General features: G+C 33.1%; 2 protein-coding genes and 2 long non-coding RNA genes across 4 annotated transcripts; 2 read left to right on the top strand and 2 right to left on the bottom strand.

Moving 5' to 3' along the window:
• The first annotated feature begins 1,078 nt into the window (after positions 1–1,078).
• Positions 1,079–16,289, top strand: LOC111463461 (DNA polymerase delta catalytic subunit). Its single transcript, XM_023107407.1, has 30 exons — positions 1,079–1,444; positions 1,560–1,670; positions 2,834–2,940; positions 3,030–3,189; positions 3,508–3,703; positions 3,821–3,956; positions 4,128–4,265; positions 5,115–5,192; positions 5,525–5,616; positions 7,124–7,190; positions 8,026–8,097; positions 8,398–8,484; positions 9,272–9,391; positions 9,472–9,570; positions 9,954–10,061; positions 10,174–10,269; positions 10,424–10,489; positions 10,619–10,675; positions 10,751–10,838; positions 10,929–11,008; positions 11,709–11,822; positions 12,107–12,221; positions 12,309–12,481; positions 12,607–12,678; positions 14,851–14,925; positions 14,996–15,085; positions 15,164–15,324; positions 15,630–15,703; positions 15,789–15,876; positions 16,028–16,289. The coding sequence occupies exons 1-30, from the start codon at positions 1,192–1,194 to the stop codon at positions 16,113–16,115; spliced, it is 3,261 nt and encodes a 1,086-aa protein (XP_022963175.1). The 5' UTR covers positions 1,079–1,191; the 3' UTR covers positions 16,116–16,289.
• On the bottom strand, positions 12,903–26,878 carry LOC111463474. Its single transcript, XR_002713890.1, has 3 exons — positions 26,868–26,878; positions 14,832–14,837; positions 12,903–13,546 (listed from the first exon to the last, which is right to left on the bottom strand). It is a non-coding gene; the product is annotated as an uncharacterized LOC111463474 (long non-coding RNA).
• Positions 19,438–23,348, top strand: LOC111463468 (probable carboxylesterase 15). The gene is made up of 2 exons (XM_023107416.1): positions 19,438–20,131; positions 22,914–23,348. The coding sequence occupies exons 1-2, from the start codon at positions 19,488–19,490 to the stop codon at positions 23,218–23,220; spliced, it is 951 nt and encodes a 316-aa protein (XP_022963184.1). The 5' UTR covers positions 19,438–19,487; the 3' UTR covers positions 23,221–23,348.
• Positions 23,988–25,995, bottom strand: LOC111463473. Its single transcript, XR_002713889.1, has 2 exons — positions 25,803–25,995; positions 23,988–24,198 (listed from the first exon to the last, which is right to left on the bottom strand). It is a non-coding gene; the product is annotated as an uncharacterized LOC111463473 (long non-coding RNA).
• Positions 26,879–26,937: the final 59 nt, after the last annotated feature.

Below are 26,937 nucleotides of genomic sequence, written 5' to 3'. Positions count from 1 at the left end.
CAGCAGAAAACTGTAAAATATTAGAAACGATTAGTAACTAAACTATGGTTAATTATTGAAATACGACTTTAATTAATTGAATTATGCAAATTTAAATTACTAAAATATATGAATTCTACCTCTTTTAGATTTCACACTTAAAAAACCCTAATATTATGAGTCCCCGTCTGATGTTCTGATTGTGTTTCTTTTATGATGTGTTGTCTATGGGTGCATGACCGTTTCAAACTCTTTTACTTGCTTTCATGTTAGATAGATTTTTACTATTATTGTTGGATCAATACGAGATGTATGACCCGTCATCAAAATCACATCTACACCCATCAGGATTACGATGCCTCCAAATGTACTATAAGAGATGTGACTAATTATCGATCCCAAAATCTATTAACTCAAATGCGACCTAATGCTCGAGTATATGCCGATTCTTATATGCGAAGTCCGAATTTCACACGGCCAGCTTGTTCGCTGAGTTAAACAAGTATAGCATAATCGTTATCCTACAAGCCATTGTGACATTATTCACCCAAAATGTTATTTTTATTATTTTTTAAATCAAATAAATTATAATAGAAACGACTATTAAAATAATAATAAATGTTTTATTTGATTATTTTTAAAATTTGAAATATTTTAAATTTTTATTTTTTAAATATTTTAAAATTTGATTGTCCATAATTGTGTAGAGTAGTTAGGATGTTAACCAATAATAAAGATTCGTTCTCATCAAATAATTTTTTTTTCTTTTCTTTTCTTTTTTACTTATTAATTTAGATATTTAAATACATTGAAAAGTTATTATTTTCGATCCATCTATATTTAAAAAATTATAATATAAATATTTATTTTTTTAATATAGAGTATTTTTTAAACGTATATATATCTCTATACAAACAGTAAGAGTATTTTTTATTTTTTTAAAAAACATTTGAGGGCAGAATTTTTATTTTTAAAATTTTAAAAATATTAATAAAAATCTGAAAACGAATAAATACTAATTGGTTCGATCTCATTATTTGTTATTTTTGATTTTGTTTTTGAAGCTTTTAAGGCGAAAGATTTGTATTTTTGAGAGCCAAAATAAAATATCGCAAAGCTGTCTTCAAAAGTGGCGGGAACCCTACTCCTCTTCCGCGTCTGCCATTCCACTTCCATTTTCTGAGTTCACTCTCTTCCACAAAAACCAGAGCCATGAACAAGGGCAGCGCTCGGAAAAGTCGACCACCGCCTCAGAACACTTCGCCGGCTCCACCGGCCAAGCACCAGGCACTGTCTCAAGAAGAAGATTTTGTCGATGAAGATGTTTTCCTCGACGAGAATCTTCTCGACGAGGACGCTCTCATCCTCCGCGACATTGAGGAGCGTCAGGCCCTCGCTTCTCGTCTCTCTAAATGGACTCGTCCACCTCTTTCCCAGGAGTACGTCTCCCAGTCGAAGAGCATTGGTGAGTTGAAAGTTACTGCTATGCTTTGCTCGGTTTTCTACATTTTTTTTAATCATTTAGAAATTTGATGCGTGTTTGTGTGTTTTATTTACTTTTTTCACGGTTGGTGTTACAGTGTTTCAGCAATTGGAGATTGATTATGTGATTGGAGAAAGTCACAGAGAATTGTTGCCGAATTTGTCTGGCCCTGCCGCTATTCTAAGAATTTTCGGGGTTACGAGGGAAGGTTTGCATCCGTTTACGAATTATAAAATTATCCGTTATTCTAATGAGCTATATGTCCCGAAGATAATGGTAACCATTTGTTAGATGTCCTAAGTTCAGCTTGTGTGACTACTGACATTATCACCCCTCGCGTTAAACCATTTGCATACATCTTTCTTGCTTTGTGCTTGTGCGAAAACTGACTCTGTGGTGAAATCCTTCAGTAGATAAAGTTCAATGGATCTTTTCCGTAGAACACATTATTTTTTGCTTCGCAGCAAGAAAAAGAAAAAAAAAAAACATTTGATAACGAAGAGGCCAATGAAAGGGGAGTTAAAGTTTGGAAAATCCTGTTTGTGTGATTTGAAGTCTACAATCAACAAATGCTTCGTCATCCGCTCCTTTTAGAGGTTGGTGTGAAGAGAGAGTACTCAAGTCAGTTGTTAATCCATCAACCAGTTGGTTTAGGTGTCAGTCTAGTGGTAGTATGGTTTCCAGTAGGAGTTTTTTTCCCGTAACATTGTCTTGGCATGACATCATGGACAGAATTTCCAAATAATACAAGGATTTCTACCACCGTCATTGGTTTTTGATGTACCAGGTTTATTAGTGGAAGTCTGCTAGAAGATCTTTGTGGTGAATTCCTTGCTCCATGTCTGCACTGGTTTTTTTTACCCCATTTGGATTTCCATATTTGTTATAGCGTATAATATTAGCTTTGAATATCAAGCATACTGATGGGCCATAATGGCATTCAAGGAAGGATTCACTCAAGTTTTTCAAAGAATATTTAGATCACGCCATCCATTACGTGAGTAATTTCCTTGAGGTTATGCCACACTCCATTTTGTGTGTGTATGACGAAGGTTAAATTTTCCAATTGAGGATCAGCAAGGGCTGGGTCATCAATAGCGAAGAGCTACAAAGAAAGAATAAAACACTCAATTTTCCATGGAGAAAAATTCTGGTATAAATTATAATAACAGAATAAATATTAAGATTTATAAGGAAATACTATATATTCTAATAACTTAGGCTATAGCCACTGTTTGACTGAGTGGAGGAGAGATTCTCTGATTCTCTATGTTAGAAGTCTTGTGTGAGATTTATTGTTGAAAGTTTTTCTTGTTTCTGTAAAGTACGCTTCTACTCATTTGGTACACCATTCTGTTGGATATATACTAGGACATAGTGTTTGCTGCCATGTTCATGGATTTGAACCATACTTCTATATCAGTTGCCCTCCAGGAATGGGTCCTGATGATATCTCTCTTTTTCACCAAACACTTGAGGTAATGCATTATATCAATTCACCTGTTGATACTAGTGCAATTTGAAGTTCTAAAAATATGCCGTTGTTGAATTGGTGATGGTGTTTCAGGCTAGAATGAAGGAGATGAATAGGAACAGTAAGGCACCTAGTTTTGTGCGCCGTATTGAATTGGTGCAAAAGCGAAGTATTATGTACTACCAGCAGCAAACTTCTCAATCCTTTCTTAAAATTGTTGTTGCACTGCCAACAATGGTCGCCAGCTGCCGTGGTAATTATTTATCTTTTTGAAGTAATTTCTCAATGGGGAGGTACAAGTCTTATATGGTCTTTCATTATTTATCTTTCACTATTTTTGTACGAATCGTTTAATAAGTTATATTTTCCACGCCATTTGTATGTCTCTTTGTTCTTTTAGAAATAATTATCCATAGAGTAACACAAATGCTTTTTATTTTTTTAACTTCTTTGTAATGTTTCATTTTATCAATGAAAACTTATGTTTCTTTTTCTTTTTAACAGTGTCCCTATGAGAAGTCTGATGTCATGCTTTATCTCATTTGTATTGTTGTTAACATTCTTTTTCCAGGTATTCTTGACAGGGGCATACAAATCGATGGCTTTGGTATGAAGAGCTTCATGACATATGAAAGCAATGTGCTATTTGCCCTCCGTTTTATGATTGATTGTAATGTTGTGGGTGGAAACTGGATTGAGGTTCCTGTGGGAAAATATAAGAAAACTGTTAGAAATTTATCATATTGCCAATTGGAGTTTGATTGCCTGTATCCTTTTGATCTACAGGTGTCTGTCTTTATATGTGTATTTTTTGAAATTTTTATTCAAGTTCTACTTTTAGACGAGCTTTTTATTCTGGATACTTTCCTTAACACTCTTCATAGATATTCAGACTTGATCAGCCATGCCCCCGAAGGGGAATTTTCTAAAATGGCTCCATTTCGGATATTGAGTTTTGATATTGAGTGTGCAGGGCGTAAAGGCCATTTTCCTGAGCCTACCAAGGATCCTGTAATTCAGGTTTAACTGTTTATTTCATCTAATTGTGTGTGCTAAAATCAATTTCTTGGCTTTTCAGTTATGAACTTTGTATACTTTTTTTTGGCTTAGGTTTTGACCTTTTCTGAATGACTTTCTTTCTAAGAAAAAGAAGTTTGTTTACTCTTTCTGAACGAGTCTACCTATATCTAGGTGGCAAACCTAGTTACTTTGCAGGGAGAGGACCAACCATTTATTCGCAATGTCATGACCCTTAACTCTTGCTCTCCTATTGCGGGCGTCGATGTCTTATCATTTGATACAGAACGTGAAGTTTTGCTGGCTTGGAGGGTATTATTATATGACATCCTTTCATAATTAGTTGTTCAAATGATTGTTATCCTTTCTGTAAAATCTTAGGTGAATCCTGCATTCATGAAATAACTACCAATGATATTTCCTGCATTCTTGCTACTGTTTTCAGTATATATGTAATTTCATTTGTTAAATTAAAGTAGTTTCTTATAAGAGGAAGATTGGCTCTTTAATCAATATATCAATGAGTAGTCAAGACTCCGTAATAACAGCTAATGTGATGTAGGACATCTAGGCTACTATTCTAGGCATTTATTATACTTTCCTTAGTTTCATGAAAATTTTGTTCAAGTGATCTTTTACCTTATGGTAAACATTTTTACTGTTTAGTTATTTTTATGTTATTCAGCCAATTACCTTGGCTTTTAAATTCTGTTCCATCCCTCTTACTTGTATAAATAAGGAGTTGCAGTCTTTGTTCATTACTTTTTGACTACAATGAATAAAATTCCCCGCACTTGTTTACATCATAATGTCAAAAGATAAGTTATTAGCTCAGGATCATATTAACCATTTGCTTGGTTATGGATTGAATAAAACAATAATTATTAGACAAAGAATGTGTGATCATGTGCTCAAGTAACAATTAACAGACGTGAGAATGCACATATATCTTCACGTCTCTTTATAATTTATAAACTGCAGTTTGACAGCCTTTCTTATTAGATATGATTGTGGATCAAGGGAAGGGGACATGAAAGTGGATTTTATGTTTATTATTTCATTCTTTGATGTATTATACCCTAGTGACAGATGGACTTTTGATGTGTGTAGATTGCGAATGACGAGAACAATTTTAACTCTGACGAGAATATTTGGTTGCAGGATCTAATTCGTGAAGTAGACCCTGATATAATAATTGGATATAACATCTGCAAATTTGATTTGCCATATCTAATAGAGGTACTTATACCAATGTATTTGGTTTATGAAATTTGGAGTTCTTATCAATATTTCTTTTTCTTGTGAAGAGTTCTTCATGACTGAGAAGTCTTTATTTGTTGTAGTTGACATGGTTACTAGTTCACAGATGTCTTCTATGTTGTTTTTCTGCTCAATCTATTGATAATTTGAAAATGCTAAGACATCTCATAGAATTTTTCCCGAATCCATTGTCAATATTTCGTGAGGTCTGAAAATGTTGATGCTATCACTTCAAAACTAAATGTTGATTCTATCGATTATTTCTATTATTAAACTCGTACTAACGCACTATCCTGCTTCTCTGAATGTAGAGAGCTGAGGCACTGAAAATAGCAGAATTTCCAATATTGGGTCGGATCAGGAATAGCAAAGTTCGTGTTAAAGATACAACTTTTTCTTCAAGGTATACTAGAATTTAGGTTGTCTATGACTTTGATTGTGTTATACTTTTACGCTTCATAAATAAAATTTTCTATTGAATTATCCTTTCCTAAATTCAATTTTTTTTCTGAAAAATATATTACTATGAATATGTTGTCCATTAAAAATAATCATTTGTCTGCTGTCAAGAAGACGGGTTTGTGTAAGCATTCTGGTTTTGATGGACATATGGCTAGTACGAACAGACACCCAAAGTTTCTTTGGGAATGAAAGCCTTAATTCTTGCCCGAAGGAATCTTTATGTTTTTATTTTCTAAGAAGAGTGAAGCAGTTGATGTGATTCATCCCTAAAACTATCAAAGAACTCCTATCGTCCAATTAGAATCCCTTGTTAGAAGGAGTGAAGATGGGGCCAGGCTTCCTTGTGGAGAATTTTGTAGTGAATGAATTTCCCATTATTTGTTTATTTATGTTTGGCACGATGTGATTCAAGAAAGAATGGTGAGCCAAAAAATTTAATAGGGGAAATTAGTGGAATACATTTTGAACTGATTTCTTTTGGTCCTACCCACCATTATTTTACGTAGATGACCTATTCCTTGTGCCATCCTTCATTTATTAGTCCAATGAGTACTCTACATCGATATTGCAGAAAGTTGTTAACGACTATTACTTATCAATATCAAAATTGAGCATTTAGGGACATAATTGAAAATTTTAATGTTTTGGGATTAAATAGATACAACTCTTTGAATTCAATGCCTTAATTTTTAATTTAACAACTTTCGGTCGCAACTTCATTTATTTACAAGTAAGACATTGTTTTTATTTTTATTTTATTTTACTTAGGTGAACATTTAATGCTATTCAAGTTATATATGTGGTGTTTTATGTTGATAAATTATACTCATGTAGGCGAAATACATAATTCCATGATTCCATCCAAAATGTCAATACCAATTTTCAATTTCATTTCCAGTATTTCAAAACTTTCATTATTTTAGCTAGTAATGTGTATTAAAAAAAAACTAATAATGGTGAACGTTCATTAAAGTGAATGGCAAGCTCTTGTAACGTTCTTCTTACTTTGACATGTTTCAAGTATTATACTATTTGATTACAATTAATGATTCAATTAAAAACCATCATGGGTTGGCCTAATAGTCAAGATGGATCATGTAAATAATAAAGGGCTTATAGAGAATGGGTTCAAGCCATGGTGGCACTTACCTAAGGTCTAATATCTTATGAGTTACCTATGCATCCAAATGTAATAGGGTAGACAGTTGGCCCTTGAGAATAGTTGAGATGAGCACAAGCTGGGCGGACACTCACAAATATAAAAAAAATTAATGATTTACATTATGTTATAAAATATGAAGCTTTACAGTTATGCTAATAAAGGCGGTAGATAGAGAAGATATATGAATGGCTCTAATGGTTTCACTCTTACATTCATGTATTTATTATGTTTTATGTCATTTTTTTTCTTGGTTACAAATGAATTTAATTGTTGATTATTGCCTCAGACAGCTTGGAACAAGGGAGAGTAAAGAAATAACGGTGGAAGGAAGAGTCCAATTTGATTTACTTCAGGTTTTATCTTTATACACATTAAATAATTAGCACGGATGATGCATGTAAGAGCTTTAAATTTGATTTCATTTTGTAACATAATAGGTTTTTAAATGAACTATGATTAAATACTAATATGTTCTGTATAAAACCATATATTTGAAATGTATGACTAGTATTATTTTGATGTATTAGTTTAGTGTAGTTATTTTTTTCTAACAATTAATATGCTCTGAACGAATTGAAACTATCAAATATATTATTCCAAGTTTTGATGCCTTTTTTTATCATGTTAATGTATGTGTATGTTAATCTCTTGCCTTAATGTAAAAATAAAGCATATAAGATTACTTACAACTATTGACTATAACGTTGACACTTTTTTAATCTAGCAACCAAAAGCAAATGTTAAAAATGTAATAAAATTACTTTTAGTCTTGCCAGTTTTAAGAATAAACTGGCTTAATTGGTTGTAGCTGCTTGCACTCTTAATCCCTTAAGGGGAGATCAACAGTTCCCGTACAAGAATGAAATATCTTTGAGGATTAAATATTGAGTTACGCTGTATTTTCAATTTTTAATAGAATTTCTGTGTTGAATATATCTTTTACTTGACCACTAAAAGCTTTTTTTAACCTTTAGTAAAAGAAAACAATTGAATTCCATGAATGTGTTACATGTATTGAAAGTAATATGTGATTTTATGAAGGGATGTATTTAAAGTTATCTTATTGAAGAGTGGGAATTGGTCACAAAATGATTCCAACTTTCTACCTTTTAATAGTTTAAAGATAAAGATGTTTTTTAATTCATCAAAGCTTAATTTAGCTCAAGTTTTTGTTCTCTTATTTTGCAGGCAATGCAACGAGATTATAAATTAAGTTCGTACTCGTTGAATTCTGTTTCTTCACATTTCCTTTCTGAACAGGTGATATTCAAGAGTCCTCCCTTAGACCTTCTGATGTGAATCTTCATTATAATTTGTTTCTCTAGGCAATTAATATTTATGTATTCAGTCACTGGTGTGAGTGTTAGTTGGATTTGGAACATTGTATTTTGTTGTTTACACTAATAAAGAGTACTACTTCATTTAAAGAGGGCTTCATATTATTTCTTTAGTTTACCAAGAGCCTAGGAGTTATAAATTATATTTTACAATTTAATTTGTTAGAAACAGTGAATTATCAAGCTTCCATCTATTCATGGTTGTTATGATTTACTTCTGCAGAAAGAGGATGTCCACCATTCAATAATATCAGATCTTCAAAATGGTAATGCAGAAACACGTAGACGGCTGGCTGTTTATTGTTTAAAGGTGCCTTCCTCGACTCATTTGCATTTCAGATATTACCATCTCATTCAATATTACATTTACTTATCATTGTTTTTTCGAGGCAATCCATTTTATAATTGAAATTAGTCCTGCAAAATAGTGGTGATGTTTGTAAGCACGAAGAAGGAAAGTTTCTTTTAGTCTACCTTATTTAGTGTACATGGAGGCTGTTTACTTACATCCTGGTTAGAATGATAAGGTAGAGTTTTATCAGAAAAAGAAGGTATGTTAGGAGGGAAAATTTTGAAGAATGATTAAGTTAGGAGGAAATTTTTTGAAGAATGATTCTTTCAGTGAGCAACCCCAAGAATTAGTCTATGGTTCTGTCATTGAAAACTTCTAGTCTCTTGCATGCATTTATGTTTTAGAGATCCTGGTCGGTTGTGATCTGGTGGAAACCTTGATTTGGTAGGCCTAAGCCTTTCATGAAAATATATAATTGTTTTGTAGATGATAAATGCAGTCTTCCGTCAGCCTTTTCTTTTTCTGTCCTTTTGCTTATTTCTGCTTTCTTTTCCTCTCTTTTTAGCAAAAAAGTTGTGTCCGTAGATTTTCATATGCTTGGTTTTGGAATCCCGTGGAGAAATTTGGAAATGATCTAATATTATTACAGCCACCAAGTGCAATTATTTTTATTTAAACTATGCATTTTCTTAGCTTTGGAACTCCATTGAGGTTGTTGTTTCCAATCTTTTCTTTATATTCTTGAGTAATATCAAACTTTCTTAAAATTCTTTTGGTTTCATATTTTTGGGGTGCGGGGATTCAGGATGCATATCTTCCACAACGGCTTTTAGATAAACTGATGTTCATTTACAATTATGTGGAGATGGCTCGAGTAACTGGTGTTCCTATTTCGTTTCTTCTTTCAAGAGGGCAAAGCATCAAGGTAATCCTTCTGTCTTTTAATTTTTAGGCACTCCTTTTGACCTAGCAGAATTATTATCAACTTTAAGAATTTGTTTCCAGGTGCTCTCTCAACTCCTTAGGAAGGCAAAACAAAAGAACCTCGTTATTCCGAATGCTAAACAGGCAGGATCTGATCAAGGAACCTATGAGGGTGCTACTGTATGTTCTTCGACATCCTGTATCTTTTTCCTTAACTTGACAATTTATTTTAATCTTATTGATGTTTTTAAGTAGTAAATGATAGCGGTTCCATAGGTGCATCATGCCACAAATGTTTAGTCTAGTTACTTTAATGTAGGATGATGTCTAAGCTCAGAATCTTTGTATTCTTTGTCGGTCCTAATCTGAGTCTCAAAAACATGCCTCAGAATTGAAATGGTTAACATATTTGCTCCATTCTGACTGACTTTTCTTGCATGTGAAAATCCTCAGACTTGAGCAAACTTAATTTGGTCGATTAGTTTACTTCAATTCTATGTTGCTATGAATGTATCAGCTGAAATAGGTAATATATCTGAATAATCTCGGTTTGTAACATGCAGGTTTTGGAAGCAAGGGCTGGGTTCTATGAGAAGCCCATTGCTACGCTGGATTTTGCATCTCTGTATCCATCCATCATGATGGCATATAATTTATGTTATTGCACTCTGGTGACGCCCCTAACATATTTTTTGGCTTATAGAATGTGCTGTTCATTTCATGCTGGGAAATTCTTCTTAATAAATTTGGGGGAAGCCTTCAACTTTAAACATTCTTTTGAAGGTGACTCCAGAAGACGTTCGCAAGCTAAATCTGCCCCCTGAACATTTCAATAAAACCCCATCTGGTGAGATATTTGTCAAGCCAAATCTACAGAAGGTCAGTGGGTTAATAATTTCCATTCTTATGAAAGATATCTGGTTCTTTAGTTTATGCCTCCTCAACAAAGTTAACCACCTGTTTAAAACTTACAACTTCTGCAGTAAATATTGTTTTTCAAACTAATGTACCAAATAACTTTGATATAATTCAGGGGATACTTCCTGAAATATTAGAGGAATTATTGACTGCTCGGAAAAGAGCAAAAGCAGATTTGAAGGTAATTGCATTGCTCTTTCAGTTGCCTTGTTGCGTTACACAATCAGTGTACTTTTCCAATTTCATGTTTTGTCAGTCGAATTTACTTTGTTTTGTCAATAATATTTACTTCCATGTTGCCTTTGTGTAGGAGGCAAAGGATCCTTTTGAGAAGGCTGTGTTGGATGGTCGACAGCTAGCTCTGAAGGTACATTACATTTTTATTTATGTACCCCATTCTGTTAGTTTTTTGGACTTAACATGTTTCCTTCTATCTTTTCAGATAAGTGCAAATTCTGTGTATGGGTTTACAGGAGCTACTGTTGGTCAGTTACCGTGTCTAGAGATATCATCAAGTGTTACAAGCTATGGTATACTAAAAAATACTATTAATTCTTATTATCCTTAATTAAATTCTTTACGCTCAAGCTATTCATATTAATGAATTGGCTACTTTAAAGGCCGACAAATGATTGAGCACACAAAGAAACTTGTGGAAGATAAATTTACAACTCTTGGGGGCTACGAGCACAATGCTGAGGTAAGTTAAAATTTTGTTGATGGTATTTTTGGAAATAAAATATAATTGACTTAGCTCCATTTTCCAAGTTTATTTATGCTCAGTTTTACAGAGGAACTCGGTTCTGCCTTTTATTAATTCAACGATCATTTGCATTGTGTCTTTAAATGGGCTGTATTTGAGGGAATCTACCTAATTATAGTTCTAGTTGCACATCAATGAACGAAGAGGCACATATAATAATACAAACTGAAAGAAGAGAAGGGGTAAAATTTCCATTTTGATTTAGAAGATTACAGGATTCTCAGTACAAACTATTTGACGATGAATTTGAATACTATAATAGACCAGACAGTTCAAGTCAATCCCAAAGAATCAGGACTACGTTTAGCTCCTCTTTGTCCTGTTTAAGCTCTGTACTTGTGGAAATTGTATTCTTTCCGTAGACAACTTCTTTTAAGTATTTGATACTTTCTGTAGCGTTGGAATACGATGCCTGTTGAATTGTCTATATATTTTCAATTAACAACGATTTCCCTTACTAGTTGAATCACTGGTCTAAAAAACGTGTCAGATATGTCTAAATGGTTGAGACAGACTTGAATTGTTAAATCATTGATTTTATGTTCCAACTTCTAAAAGAATAATAATTAGATTCTTGTGTTGCATCAATCTATATCTCATTGATGACCTTACAGAAGTCAGCGTTTTATGGTTTTAGGTAATCTATGGTGATACAGATTCAGTAATGGTACAATTTGGTGTGCCCAGTGTAGAAGCAGCGATGATCTTGGGAAGGGAAGCAGCTGATTATATCAGTGGTACTTTCACAAAAGTAAGAGTTGCTTGCGCTGTTGTTATGCCTTTTTGTGTTTTTTTTCTCGTTTTTATTGGTATACTGCCAAGTGCTTTGCAAGAAGTTTTCCATTTGCTTCTGTATTTTTATTATGAGTATAGTATATGAGTAAATTAACTGTATAGTTTTTCTTTGAAATCCAAAGTAAATAGTTTATTATCAGATTTGTAACCTTTTCTTATAAATCTCCCTGTGCAGTCTTAGCTGATGTTTTCATCTTCATTCTATTTCTTTTTAATTGTGTGTTCGTTCATGGTTTGTAGCCCATCAAGTTAGAGTTTGAGAAAGTTTATTACCCATATCTGTTGATTAGTAAGAAGAGATACGCTGGTTTATTTTGGACTAATCCAAACAAGTTTGACAAGATGGATACCAAAGGTATTGATGGAGAAGCTAAAAGAATTTGTCTTTGCCCACGTTTAAATTATTTCCCTCCATTTCAAATATTCTATTTGACAACCGCAGGCATTGAGACAGTTCGAAGGGATAATTGCTTATTGGTGAAAAACCTTGTAAATGAGTGCTTGCACAGAATTCTTATTGATAGAGATGTCCCTGGGGCAGTTCAATATGTGAAGAACACGATTTCAGATCTACTTATGAACCGTGTGGATTTATCTCTCTTGGTTATCACTAAGGTTGGAGATATATGTCAAATATTTTTATTTCACTTTCATTAAGTGTCAAGGAACCCTTGTCATAAGTTTGCTTTTAGGACATTAACTTGAAGGCTTCATAGTGCATTAAATTATTTGATCCACAGGGACTGACAAAAACTGGAGATGATTATGAAGTGAAGGCAGCTCATGTTGAACTTGCTGAGCGCATGCGCAAGGTTGTGGTGTTTCATTATAGTTTTTTCCTTGTTGTTTGATGCTTTATTTGGTGTCAAATTCCTACAAGTCTATTTTGTTGACATAATGAACATCGGTTCCACTATTATCTTTGCATGGGTGTATTGAGGAAAACTATTCATGATTTGTTCGACCATGTAGTGTTCAATAGATGCAATCCTAGGTTTTCTTACTGTGGCACGTCTGGCTTAAGACTAATAGTAGTCCAGCGGACCTAAGAACCCTCATAGATATGCAAACCCCTAGATCATAAATGCTGAAACTCCCAAATTAAAATGGTTTCATCCCAAATAATTGTAACTCTTGTGAATTCGATCTAACAACCTTAGTAAGACTTTTAGATCTGAATATCCAATTCCTCCATAATGATAAGGAATTACCCCAAGGAAAAGTAAAACCTAGATTACCTTATTGATCAAATATCTCAAGATAAGAAAACTTGTTTGAGATTCGAATCACTCCACAAGCAAGATAGGCATGTCAAGCTTGAATGATTCTACGCATGCAACCTAAATTATATAAAATTGAAAAAAAATTTAGCATTTAGCTAAAGGAAGGCACAAATGCTTTTTCACTGCATTTTTCAAGTCTAGCTTACAAAGACAACATACATGACTTTGTATAGCCTAAAAAAAAACCCTTGACCTTTCACGAGGCATTTCAAGAGTTATAACTTTTGTACTTTATAACCATAATTAGCCACTTTGTAAATGTAACCTTAAAGTAAATACAAAATCTTAAAACTCAAATTTATTAATGAAACACCATAACTCTAGATTGCCATCCACCCAAAATTTGTAACCATCCAAGAAACTTGATTCTTCTTTAATGTGGCATTGCAACTTGATTCTCACATCTTTCTTGAAGTTTATATATTGTATGATTGAAATGTCTTGGTTCATACCACTGCAGCCCTCTCATTTATGTCATCTCATTTGTGTCATGCGCATACATATGCATAAACTTATCTTAAGTGACACCCTAGAATTATTAAGAATTTATACCTCTTGCCACTGCCAATCCTAAAGTGTAGGAATTGGAAAATTTTGTACCATGAATATGGTATTAAGTAATTGAATAACTTGGATGCATCCATCTTGACTGAGCTCAAGCTTCAATGACTAGATGACCACTAATTTTCCCAACTTTCTCATCACTGCAATCCCTATTTTTAGTTAACCTGTGGTTGCTTAGAAATTCTAACAATTCCACACTCTACAAGTACCCCACTAATGATAATGCTTCCCCCCTGCACATGGGTTTTATGTTTGCTTGCAAGGACTTGGTCTCGAAGACAAATTCATCTATTATTAGATTTGCTGAATTTTAATTATGGGAACGCCCAAGTAATAATTTTAATTATGGGACTAGAGTAAGCTATTTTTTTTTATTCTATATATTAACAAGAAACATACTAATGAAACATAAAAGTTCAGATGAAGCAACCACAAAAAAAAATCCCGAAAGAAAAACGTGACCAAATAGTCACTAAAGCTAATGCCCTATCCCACCAAAGCCATTATCTGAGGGACAAACAATTGGAGAGAGCCATGAAGATTCCAACAAGAGAGACTGCACGAATCACCTTCAAAGCTGCTAAACACCACAAATAAATATTGAAAATGAAATCCTTAATAATAACTAATAATTCCTTTGAAGCTTTTGAAGAGTTGAGCTCATCGCCAATGATTGAAGAAATTCCCTCCGAAGAAGGAAAAGAAAAATAGAGCTTGGATTCTTATAGAAACCATTGGAGATGCTTTTCATAATCTGAAATGAGGCTGCTAACCCTATCCCTATTTTATTTTGGTATCCTAATTGATAAATAGCATGCTTATTCTAATAGATTCAAAATCAGTGCTCATCAGCGCAGTATTTTCACACATCCATGTGTTTTCTGACCCCTTTCCTAAAAGAATTCTGGAAATATACTAACTATTAAGTCGCACAAGAAGTATTTGAAAAACGAAAGAAAATTTTCTTCTTTCTACATATCATATCTTGCATTTTGTGATGCATATTCTTATTTCATGACTCCATTGCATGAATGCTTGCAGTAAGAAACATGGTTTTTGATTCTCGTAGCCTAATCCAGGTCGTTGCTGTGTCTGGTTTTAAAACAAGATTATCTAACTTATTTCTATCCTTAATAGCGAGATGCTGCCACTGCTCCAAATGTTGGTGATCGAGTACCTTACGTGATCATTAAAGCTGCAAAAGGTGCCAAGGTAATCCATTTGATATCTCAACCCTTCCAATTCTCAATGTGTATGAAGATTAATATTGGATGACAATCAGGCATATGAGAAATCAGAGGATCCCATTTACGTTCTAGAGAATAGCATACCAATAGACCCTCAGTACTATCTCGAGAATCAGATGAGCAAGGTTTGATCTCTTTTTTCTTTTTTGTTCTGTTTTTTACTTCATTTACGTAGCCGTTGAAGGATTATGTCTAAGTTGCAGCCTCTTCTACGAATTTTTGAGCCCATCTTGAAAAATGCTAGCAAGGAACTTCTACATGGAAGCCACACGAGATCAATTTTTATTTCTACTCCTTCAAACAGTGGCATAATGAAATTTGCCAAGAAACAGCTTACCTGCATTGGCTGTAAGGCTCTGCTAAGGTAATTTTGACAGTTTTATTATCCATTTTGGTTTTATCTAGTTTGAGGGCAATATTTTCTTCTAATGTTCGATGTAGGAAGTTCAATAACCTTGCTATAGTGAAATTGAGAGGAACTGATTTTTGTTTCCATTTTGCGTTACAGTTTTGGAAAAGCAAAAATTGTTTAAGACTAGCGCTAGTTTGTTGTGTCATTTTAACAAGGAACACAATTATTATCTTTTGAATATTTTTGAAAAGATATACCTGAAAGTCCGCAGAGCAATATGAATTGAATAAATTCTATACTATACTTGACTACTCCAGCAAGGCAGACCATACTCTCTGCGCACACTGCAAAGGAAGAGAAGCTGAACTGTACTGCAAAGCGGTAGAAAATGGTAATCTTCTTTGTAAGAATTTGTTCCAATATCTAGCTAATTGAATTCTCACCTATATAAAAATTTTGGTCGATAACCGTTGCAGTGTCTGATTTGGAGATGGTTTTTGGAAGACTTTGGACGCAGTGCCAAGAATGCCAAGGGTCCCTTCACCAAGATGTTCTCTGTACGAGGTATTGTTGTATTACCTTCTTGACGTAATTCTTATGATCATTAATTTTTCCCAGTATTATTAGCATGCGTGCAGATTTTCTATTCTAGATTCAAATGTTGTTCTTGTGCCTTTGATTCATAGTTTCACAAATGCTGTATTTTGGTTTACAGTCGAGACTGTCCAATATTTTATCGAAGAAAGAAGGCACAAAAAGACATGGCTGAAGCTAAACAGCTTTTGGAACGTTGGAATTTCTAATACTGTTTAAAGGTTTTGTTTTGCTGTTTTTTCCCCCCCATCAAGTTCATGATTTTGATATTGACTGGAAATTTGATCTTGTTGCTAGAAGCCTCCTTCCTCCTGTAAATTATAGTTATTATAATTACTACGCATTTGAAGGCAATATATGGTTTTACATCATTTGTACATTAACTCCCGGTTCTCTTCACTAGTGTTATATTGTCGATTATCTTTCTTTAGAGCTCATGGTTTTTTTGCACCATAGTGGCCATCCTCTGGTCTTAGCTTCTAGCATTTGTGGGAATAGTGAATCCACGTCGACATGGGTCCATAGAGTTGAGTGGAACCAGATGTTGGAAGAGTGGGCATCAGGCTATGCTATGAATCTTAGGGGTCATTGATTCCATCACGAAATCATCCAAAGAAAAAGAAAAAAAAAGGCAGACATATATGGGGCGCACACACACACATGTATATAAGTTGCCTAGCGATTTACTGTATGAAGCGACCGTTTGAAATGTTTTTACATAATACTACACAGAAGTTAGATGTTAGTGGCAAAAAAGTAGTGACAGTCTGTCTTGAGAAGAAGTCCAACCTAGAGGATAGGGAAAGCTTCCTTTGAGAGAGCAAATGTTGTGATGGACATGAAACTCTTTTGAAGGAGTAATTCGATTAAAGAGAGTCGTAAGCTAAGAAGAGCTAAACAAATTTATTGTTTAAGATGGTGATTGTCCATGATATATTGGTGCTAGTGCTATAATGTGTGGCTTGAGTCGAGGTAGCTAATAAGAAGCAACAGGGTATCGTCACGGTCAAGTCAGTCGACGAATCTTAAATTTGACATGATTGGGCTAAGATGACATCCCTTCAAAGTGGTTGCTTGTCCTGTGTTAGGAATCATGATGTCATTCAACTTTGACCTGTTCATAGGAAAGATGGACACATACAATAGTACCCAAGGAAGAACAGTTTAGTTATGAAGTTGAACAGTTTAGCTATAAAGTTTGAGTGGAACATACCTACCTTTTGGATGGTAAAGTAGTGGATAGTGACAGAATGGATCCTTGGCAGCAAAATGTGGATGATGAAGGTCAATACATGAACAGAGACTAGAAAAAAAAAAAAAAAAAAAAAAGAATTAGATTTTGCACTAATTGATTTATTGGCTTTCATCTTCGCACTATGTTTCAGTGCAGAATTGGGAAACAAAATGTCAATGGAAGTCTTTGTTCAATCCGTAGGGTCAGAAACAGAGGTGGAGATTGGTCCCTCGTTCTACATCAAAACAACACATCTCCAATCCATCAGGTATTACTGTTCCAACTTTTCAGGCATGGTCCTCTGATTTCTTGTTCTTTGTTTTTGTTAGAATGGATCATGAATGTGTTTCATTACTGTTTTTATTTGTTTCTTTTTTTAATTTTTTAACCAGAAGTAGAGAAAAATTCTCAAAATTATTTTGTTCTTCTTTCATCTCCTTCCATCTTCCTCTATAATATATATATATATATATATATATATATATTTTTGGACTTTCTTCAGGCTGATAGAAAACATTACACCCGTATTTGTTTATGGTTTTATTAAAATTTCTTTTCGTGTAACAATAATGACACTTTCGAGTATTGTTTTGGCCATGGTGAAAAGTCATATTTGTAGCAGCCTAAATTCCTGATTTCAAAGGTTTATTGACCATTTACATGAATTGTGACATTTTTTTTCAGATTGGAACAAAGTTGGATGAAGCGATAACATTAAAGAGGATGATTTGTAATTGAGTTAACTTTTTATCTTTTTTTTATCTTTTATTTTATTTCAATATAGGTATTAATTAAAATTTTGAGTAAGTACATGAAAATGAAAAAAAGATATTTTAAAATTGCAGTATATTCTTTAGTTACTATTTTTAATTAATAATTAAAATGTAAAAGGGTATTTCCGTAATGTATTATGAGTATGTACACGTGTCCTTACGTTCAATTAATATGCAAAATTGACAATTGAATATACACTATTTACAACTTAGAAATTTGAACAAAAAATGCATTGTTTTAAAGGGTAACCTTAAAAGGCAACCATTTAAATTATTAGGGTTCAGGTCTCAATAATTGGAATGCTAAATTGCACAACGCCACCATCTTGGAGGCTGTAGCCTAGAGGTCAACTGCCTCATCACGTGACCCTTTTTGTTTCTTTATTTTCTTTATTTTGCTTTTTATTCAACCCTTGAAGTTTTAAATTTTCATGCCACTTACCTCACACTATTCTTTTATACTTTGCACCTTCCATATGGCCACATTAATGACCATACTTTTCGGTCCATATTATACACGGTCAATCATAAGCTTAATTTCTAAATTAATATGTTTTTGTGTGATGCTAGAGTAGAAAAGAGTTACATGAATGAAACGACACCATATTCAAACAAAAATGATTGTGATAGCTAAGAAATACGTATAAAAATTGATAGTTATTATTGATACCAATAATAATGTGACTCGATCATAATAACCTTAAAATTAAATGTGTATGCAATTCTAAGTTGAGTGATGATTCAATAATAACCTTAAAATTAAATGTGTATGCAATTCTAAGTTGAGTGATGATTCAATAATAACCTTAAAATTAAATGTGTATGCAATTCTAAGTTGAGTGATGATTCAATAATTTTGTTCTTGCCAAAATAACTCTGTTGATTTATAGGAATAGTTTTTCAATTTTAGAAATAATTTAAGATATATTAAAAATGTTATATCTGGTAACATTGAGAAGGTTGCATTAACGTTATATCAATTTATCAGCTCATAGTTACAACTTAGACTAAAAAAACATCCATCATTATACGTTGAATAATCCATATTTGAAAGTTCATATTAATATTATACTAATTAAACTAATATTTTCCCACTAAATCAACTTTAATTGAAAACTCTTTTCACCGACCCATATTTTTAAATTATAAATAATTACAGTGGCATGAAACAATAAACACCCAATTATTTAAACCTTAAATAATCTAAGTCGGCTAATTACCCCTTTTCATTAGTTATGTTTATTGTTACGCTAATTTAAGTAATAAAGCTGTCATTACCATTTTTAATTAAGGTCGAGATAGCTCGACCTCTGTAAATTAAACAACATTGAAGATAATATTTTGACTAATTAATTTTTTTTTAATTTATTAGCCAATTTAAACATTTTTATTTTTACTTTTTTTAAAATGTCAATTTACTCATCCACCACTACTCCCCTGTGAAATTACCATTCTACCCTCCCTTCGTCTCTATATAAAAGCCTCTTGCCCCTTCCCTCCATTTCCACCATAATTAAAAAAAAAAAGAAAAAAGAAATATAGATATATATATATATATATATATATACACACATATGGGTTCCCTTCCTTACATTGTTGAAGATTGCATGGGCGTGCTCCAACTCTACAGCGACGGCACCGTCTTCCGCTCCGACGAAATCCGCTTCCCGTTTCCAATCACCGACGACAGCTCCGTCGTCTTCCGCGACGTTCTCTACGACGCCGTTCACGGTCTCCATCTCCGTCTCATAAAACCAGCAGTATCATTAAATTCCAACACTAAACTTCCAGTCCTGTTCTTCTTCCACGGCGGCGGTTTCTGCGTCGGTTCCCGATCCTGGGCGAATCCGCACAATTGCTGCGTTCGGCTTGCCCTAGGGTTGGAAGCACTAGTAATCGTACCGGACTACCGTCTAGCGCCGGAAAATCGGCTTCCTGCGGCGGTGGAAGACGGAGAAAAAGCGATCGAGTGGGTGAGAAAGGGGGAAGACGCGTGGATTGAAGAAGGAGCGGATTTGGAGAGGGTATTTGTGATGGGAGACTCGTCGGGAGGGAACATTGCGCATCATTTGGCGGTAGGGTTTGGGAATGATCGTGGAAGATTTGGAGTGAGAATTAGAGGATTTGTTTTAATGGCGCCGTTCTTCGGCGGAGTGGTGAGGACGAAATCAGAGGAGGGTCCGCCGGAAGATTTTCTGAACTTGGACGCGCTTGACAGGTACACGTCCTCCTCTCTCTCTAACTATAAGATTCCTTTTTTTTTTTTTATATATATATATAATTATTATAATAATAATTGAGCATTTTTTTCTTCAATAAATCTTAATTTAGTAACTTTTTTAAAAAATAAATTAACATTTCTCTGTAAAATTTGAAAAATATGATTTTTTTTATACAACATTTTGGTCTAATTAATTAATTATACTCTTTTTAGTAAAAGAAAAAACAAAAAAAAAACTAACTATAAAAATTAATATTAAGATTTATAAAATAGACGGAGAAATTGATATTTTAAATTTAAAATTATAGGGAAAATTATCACAACATTATATTATTTAAAATTGGTAGTCATGTTGGCACAACTCCTTGCCGTCATTTTTAAATTATTTATTTATTTATTATTATTATTATTAGAAGTTATATTGTTTAAATATTTTATCTAAAATCAATTGCACAATACAAATGACGAAAATAACCCTTCACAAAATTTCAGAAGTATTTTTTTAAAAAATAATAAAAAGATGAAAACACATAAATACCACAAAATTTCATTTTTAAAATCAGAATATTTTAATCAATTTCTTACCCAATTTTGGCTTTTAAAAATTCAGTGTACCATGCAATAAATAAATAAATAAATATATATATATATATATATATATATTTGTATCCATTGGTCTAAACATTTGATTTTTTTTTTTTAATCTCTCAATTTTCATGATTCTTTGAAGAAATTATTTATAAGATAATAAATTAGTTATTTTTTTTTTTGGAAAAAAAGAAAAAGGGGGAGTGAGAAAATAATAAAAAGTAGAAGAAAAAGAAAGAAAAGAAGGCATGCAGTGCAAATGGATGATGGGAAAATAGTCAAAACCAAATAGTTGACTTTCGTTTCTTCTCAATCTAACCTAATCTTCTATCATCTTCCCAAACATCTATTTCCACCTCATCACCCACTCCACGTGGCTATTATTCTTTTCCTAGTCAGCCACAAAATATTATTATTTTTTTTATTATTTATAATAAAAAAAAAAAAGTATATTTCTATTTTGAATGTTAAAGGTTGAAATCTATGGTCCACTCCTAACCACTCTCTTATTATTTATTTAATTTATTAAAAAATTATGAATTTAAGAAAATAATTTCTTAGAAATGTCATGTTCAAATCTCCACCAGGTAAAAGGAGAGATCTAGTCCATGCCTTTGACTTTTGACCCACCATTATCACACCACAACTTCCTGGATTTATTGCTAAAATCCAAATCACACACTATATATACCTAAACTAAACTAATTATAATTATAATAATATAAAAATACCAAAATTTAGAGTTCATTAAAAATAAATTTGGTGTAATTTGAGTTCAATATTTTAGATTAAGCTTAGGTTTGAAATTAGTATCTCAAGATGGTGAGATAAGATTCAATTAAATTTGTTCTTCGTCAGCAAATAAAAAATAAAAATATAATGTTTGGAGCCACATTTTTTTCCTTCATTTATGATATTTTGTAAGAGCACTTATAAATTATAATGCATTTAGAAAGTGACTTTAGGGGAGAAAAACATTATTAAAGTTTTAATTATAATATTTTTTTGAAATCTGTTAGGATTTAGCCACTTTATTTATATTTATTTAAATAAAAAATTTAATGGATAAGTTCATTCAATTAAACTTATCCATTAATTTAATTTATAATATGATTGTTTTTTTGTTTTGTTTCATAGTGGAGTTACAATCAACTGATTATAGTTTAAACAAAATTATGGAGGAGACAATGATTAAACAATGAAATAAAAGAAGCATGGTGGAAGGTTTAATAATCTCATACCCTAATTATCCACTAACTAAATTACATTTTCTTAATATTCTTTCCTTAAATCTCTCACACATAATTCATAAATAAAGTTCGAATCTTTTGGAAAAAGAGAGAGATAGCGACTTATGGATTCTAACCAGATCTCTATGCTTCATGAACTCATTCCCTTTGTAGTGATGTCACAACCCAACCACTCAAACCTATACTTATTTGTGGATAACACTATAGAATATATACAATAGATATATATATATATATATATATATATATAATTTCTCAAACAAGGTCTTAGATTTTTTATTTTTAATATCTGAATTTTGAGTAATTCAAGCCTTTTAAAAAATAAAAAATAAAAGTTGGTAACAGTCCAAATCTACTACTAGTATATATGTCTTTTTTGGCCTCTCTTTTGGGCTTCTTCTACTCCTAAGTTTTAAAATGTGTCGGTTAGGAAGAAGTTTCTATACCGTTATAAAGACTCTATTTTGGGCTTGCTAAGAAAAAGTTTTCACACCCTCTTGGGCTTCTACTCGAAGTTTTAAAACGTGTCTGTTAGGAAGAAATTTTCACACCCTTATAAAGACTCTCTTTTGAGCTTCGAGGTTTTAAAACATGTCTGTTAGGAAGAAGTTTCCACACCCTTATAAAGACTCTTTTGGTCTTTTACTCGAAGTTTTAAAACAGGTCTGTTAAGAGAAAGTTTCCACACCCTTATAAAGAATGGTTCGTAAGGTCTTACAATCTACCCTCCTTTAGGGCCAACGTCCTTGTTGGCACTCGTTCTCCTCTCTAATCGATGTGGGATCTCTCAATAGGTTACTGTCATTGAAATTATTTATAAACATCAAAAAGATGTCCTCCTTCAAGTATCGATGTCAATTCGAGTAGATGGATGACATTACTAAGATTCGAACACATGTCTTTTGTGAACACTTTAATGAGTCTCACAATTGATGGATCAGGTTTTGGAGGTTATCATTACCCTTGGGAGAAGATAGAGACCACCCATTGGCAAACCCATTTGGGCCATCAAGCAAGAGCCTTGAAGGAGTGAATTTGGAGCCGATCATGGTGATGGTTGGTGAAAATGAATTGCTGAAAGAGAGAGTCCAACACTATGCCAAAACACTCTCACAATTGGGACACAGAATTGAGTATGTGGAGTTTGAAGGCAAACAACATGGGTTCTTCACTAGTTCTCAAGATACTCAACTGGGCGATCAAGTCCTGGCTATTATCAAACGTTTTATGCTTCAAAATTCTCTTTGAATTTCACATACTGAATTATCCTGATGAACTATCCATAGTGTTCTTCCATGTGATTCATGAAAGTTTGTCAAAGATAATAAGTTGAATAAACAAATGGTAACAGGTGTTCTTCCATCGGAGATTTACAGAGTTTTCTGCCTATTTTTCAGTCCTCTATTCAAAATCAAAATCAAAATCCTAACCCACGAGATTGGCCTAAACCATACTCTTTTGGCCATCGAAGATTCAATAGCAACATTTAGAACAAAGTCAATATATCATTTCTCTTTGTACCACTAACTAGGGGTGTACATTTAATCCGACAACCTGGACTAATCCAATCGAATTATAGGGGTTGGGTTGGGTTCATTTTTTTGAACCCGAACTGATTCAAGATGAATAAACCATCGGCTAAATACCATAAACCCGCTCAAAAGTTTAAGAACTGAAGGGTTGATAGACACAATCAATTGCATGTATCAGTTTTCTACAAGGCCCCACCGCATTTGCACCTATATTTTTCAGTTTTTTCATGGTGTTAGATTTACCAGCTGAAACTTATTGATACCTTTTCTCTGGAAAATACCCACGAATTGGATACTGAAAGCTTTATCTTGATTTTGGGGCATGATATCTTGCTTCAATGGTTCTTTCAATGTCAAATTACAATGAACAGGGGAAGGTTTCAGACTTAGTAGCTTAACATTTTTAGAAGCCGATGGCAGCACAGCTGCGGACACTTCTAAACATGTCTTTTCAAGAGCTCCTGATTGGCATTTTGTTACTTCTTTGGCAATTGGTTGCAGCTGACTTTGTCCAGCAATGGAGGTTGAGGATTTTTGAGCTATCGCCATAGAAGGCACTAGGATTGCGACTATCTGCTTCTTTACCACCACCCAACTATCATCTCCGTGCATATCCAAACCAACAATGGAGTTTGAAGAGCCAGAAAGATGACTAAGAGTAATATTCTGTCTTTGTTTCGTTTTCACCATCTCACTGATTATTTCATAGTTTATAGACAATAAGCAACTGAAGCTGTTGATCCGAAGAAACAAGATAAATTATACAGAAAACGTAACAAGACTATATATCACAATGTAGCTACTTCCTAATGGGATACACAATATTGTCCTGCAATAAGACCACCAAGTTATCCATGAACCATAGATATACGTTCAGCAGTAGCCTAACTCAAATACCAGTTTAAACAACAAGATATACTTCCAGTCTCAGATGATGCATCAAGATGGAAATTTGGAAAAAGGTCAAGGCTAACATTCTTATTTTGTATGCTCAAAAACCTAACCTTCTACAGTTTTGGCTAACATCACTAAAACACATATCCATTACCAACAATTGGATGAAAGTACATCTCCATCCACCATTCTAAATCTTGGTTTAGTTCATAACTCTTGATGGTTCATATTCTCATTTATTTTGGTTTTTAAATCTCATTTAGTTCATAACCATTTTGATTCATATTCTTATTTATTTTGGTTCATAACTCTCATTTAGTTCAAACCTTTTTGGTTCATATTCTCATTTATTTGGTTCATGTATGAGAATTAGTATTGCTATGTCTATATAAAGGCTTGTCTAGCATTGTTTGGAGGTGTGAAGTCATTGTCATTTTGTATTTCTCTAGAGGCAATTGGGAGAAATTTGGTAAGAGAGACTTTGTAGTGTGAGAGTGTGAGAGATACACTTGTAAACACTTTAGTTATAGTAATTGGCTACCACCCGTGAATGTAGGGGAATTTCTTCTCTCCGAACCACGTAAATTTTTGTGTCTCTTTGTTTAATTTCTATTTGAGGGTGTGTGAGTGCAATCAATCTTGCTTCCGTCTCTACTACATTAGGTATCAGAACGTTTTGGTTGTGGTATTAAGATACAACAAGTGGTATCAGAGCATTTGTGGCATTACCACACAACAAATCCTTTACACACTAAATAATTAACTTTTTGATTTTGATGTGAACAAATTCTGTAGTATCAAACCTAAAGACCATTTAGGATTCCCCAGTTCCTCACTCCTTCAGCCTTCCCAAGTGTGATTTTGTATACTTCTTCCACTCACTGCATTCCTTTACAAGTTTGACAATCCGCATGAACTTCCAAGATTCTAACCATTTAACAAGGAGATATCTAAAATTTGAAAAATCGTAGCCTCGAAATGAGATGTCATAGGCTAATTTGCACTCTATCGCTAACAATCCTCACAATATACACAGGCCAAAACGGCCTCTGCACTTGGAAAATACAGCATACAGAACTGCACCTACGTATTTCACGAGGTAATACCAAACATTATATACATCAAGCGATAGCGTTTATCCAAGACTAATTTCTGTATTGAAAAACAAAATTGACACAGAAAATCAACAAAATAACACAATGTCTAATCACAGAAAAGAAAATTGCACGCTCAAAAAACTCAAAACTGATTATGGACCTAAAGATTCTAAAGATCGGCTAAGTGTGATTGATCTTCTTCGAATGCTATTTAAGCTCGAAATCATAAATTTCAACTTCATTTCAACATCTCAGACGCAAACAATTTCTACAAAATCCGAATATAAGAAGAATAGCGGTAACGTACCTGCAATCGGATCTCCTCGAGAGAAAGCGAAGGTCGGCGGCATGTGGTAACAAGGATAATGGATGGTGTGATGAATCTGGTAAAGAACCTGAAGTGAAGATTTGGATGAGTCTCTCTTCTCTCTATGTTCGTTCTCCACTTCTCCGTTTCTGTATTTGTTTCCAAAATTCTTCGCCGTCGTCCTCATTTGAATAGAAAATGGCTTACAAATTTCGGATAAATAAATATTAAGCGAAATTCATTCTTTTTGGGAAATTTTCAATTTTTTTTATCATAAAATCTTATTTTCGAGATAAACATTATAATCTTTACGTAAATAATCGTTGCTATATTTATTAGTTTTTTTAAAATATTAATTAAACAATATTCTCATGCAGTCTTAATAGCATAGTTTGAATCTCTTCCTAAAAATTAATAAAATATAGAAAAAGATAAAGATGTGATATTATCTACATTGAACATAAGCTCTCATGTTTTTGCTTTAGGCTTCTTCAAAAAGTCTCACACCAGAGAATATTCTTTGATTAAAAACTCATGATCATTTCCTAAATTAGCCGATGAAAATGTAAAAAAAAAAAAAAAAAAAAAAAAAAAAAAAAAAAAAAAAAAATTCTACAGCATGTTTTCAATTATTTAAAATTAATTTTCATCCGGTTACCTTTGAAACCATAAAATCGAAGATTAAGTCAATGAGGTGGAGTAGCATGATGCAAGTGAAAGGAGAAATTTTGCCGAGATCGAAGCCTCCTCCTCCTCTATTTTGATGATCAACCATCAGCGAATTACGCATTCCCAAGCATCAAACACTCCGCATCATCAATCAGAATCAAGATTTGTTGTAAGTTGTCATGAAGATTTATTATCATAACTCTCATTTATTTCATAATTCTCGATGGTTTATATCTCATTTATTTTGGTTATTAACTCTTGTTCAGTTAATAACACTTCTAGTTCATATTCTCATTTATTTGGTTCATGTATTGTTATTTCTATATAAAAGCTTAACATTGTTTTGAGAGGTGGAGTCATTATCATTTTGTGTGTTAGTGCTATACAACTAAACACTGTGGTTATTTCTTCTTATTGAATCATGTAAATTTGTGTCTTTTTGTTTAATTTTCTATTTGTGTGCGTG

Source organism: Cucurbita moschata, unplaced genomic scaffold (genome assembly GCF_002738365.1).
Source record: "Cucurbita moschata cultivar Rifu unplaced genomic scaffold, Cmos_1.0 Cmo_Scf00028, whole genome shotgun sequence".
In the NCBI taxonomy this organism is placed as follows: domain Eukaryota; kingdom Viridiplantae; phylum Streptophyta; class Magnoliopsida; order Cucurbitales; family Cucurbitaceae; genus Cucurbita; species Cucurbita moschata.
The sequence above is the reverse complement of the archived record's forward strand: the minus strand, read 5'-3'. Positions and strand labels throughout refer to the sequence as shown.

Bases quoted from the DNA above. Each gene is read 5' to 3' on its own strand.
- LOC111463461 (XM_023107407.1), top strand. From the start codon at position 1,192: ATGAACAAGGGCAGCGCTCGGAAAAGTCGACCACCGCCTCAGAACACT. The intron at 7,191-8,025 runs GTTTTATCTTTA...CTTATTTTGCAG, and splicing joins TCCAATTTGATTTACTTCAG to GCAATGCAACGAGATTATAA. The intron at 9,392-9,471 runs GTAATCCTTCTG...ATTTGTTTCCAG, and splicing joins CAAGAGGGCAAAGCATCAAG to GTGCTCTCTCAACTCCTTAG.
- LOC111463468 (XM_023107416.1), top strand. From the start codon at position 19,488: ATGGGTTCCCTTCCTTACATTGTTGAAGATTGCATGGGCGTGCTCCAA. The intron at 20,132-22,913 runs GTACACGTCCTC...TTGATGGATCAG, and splicing joins AACTTGGACGCGCTTGACAG to GTTTTGGAGGTTATCATTAC.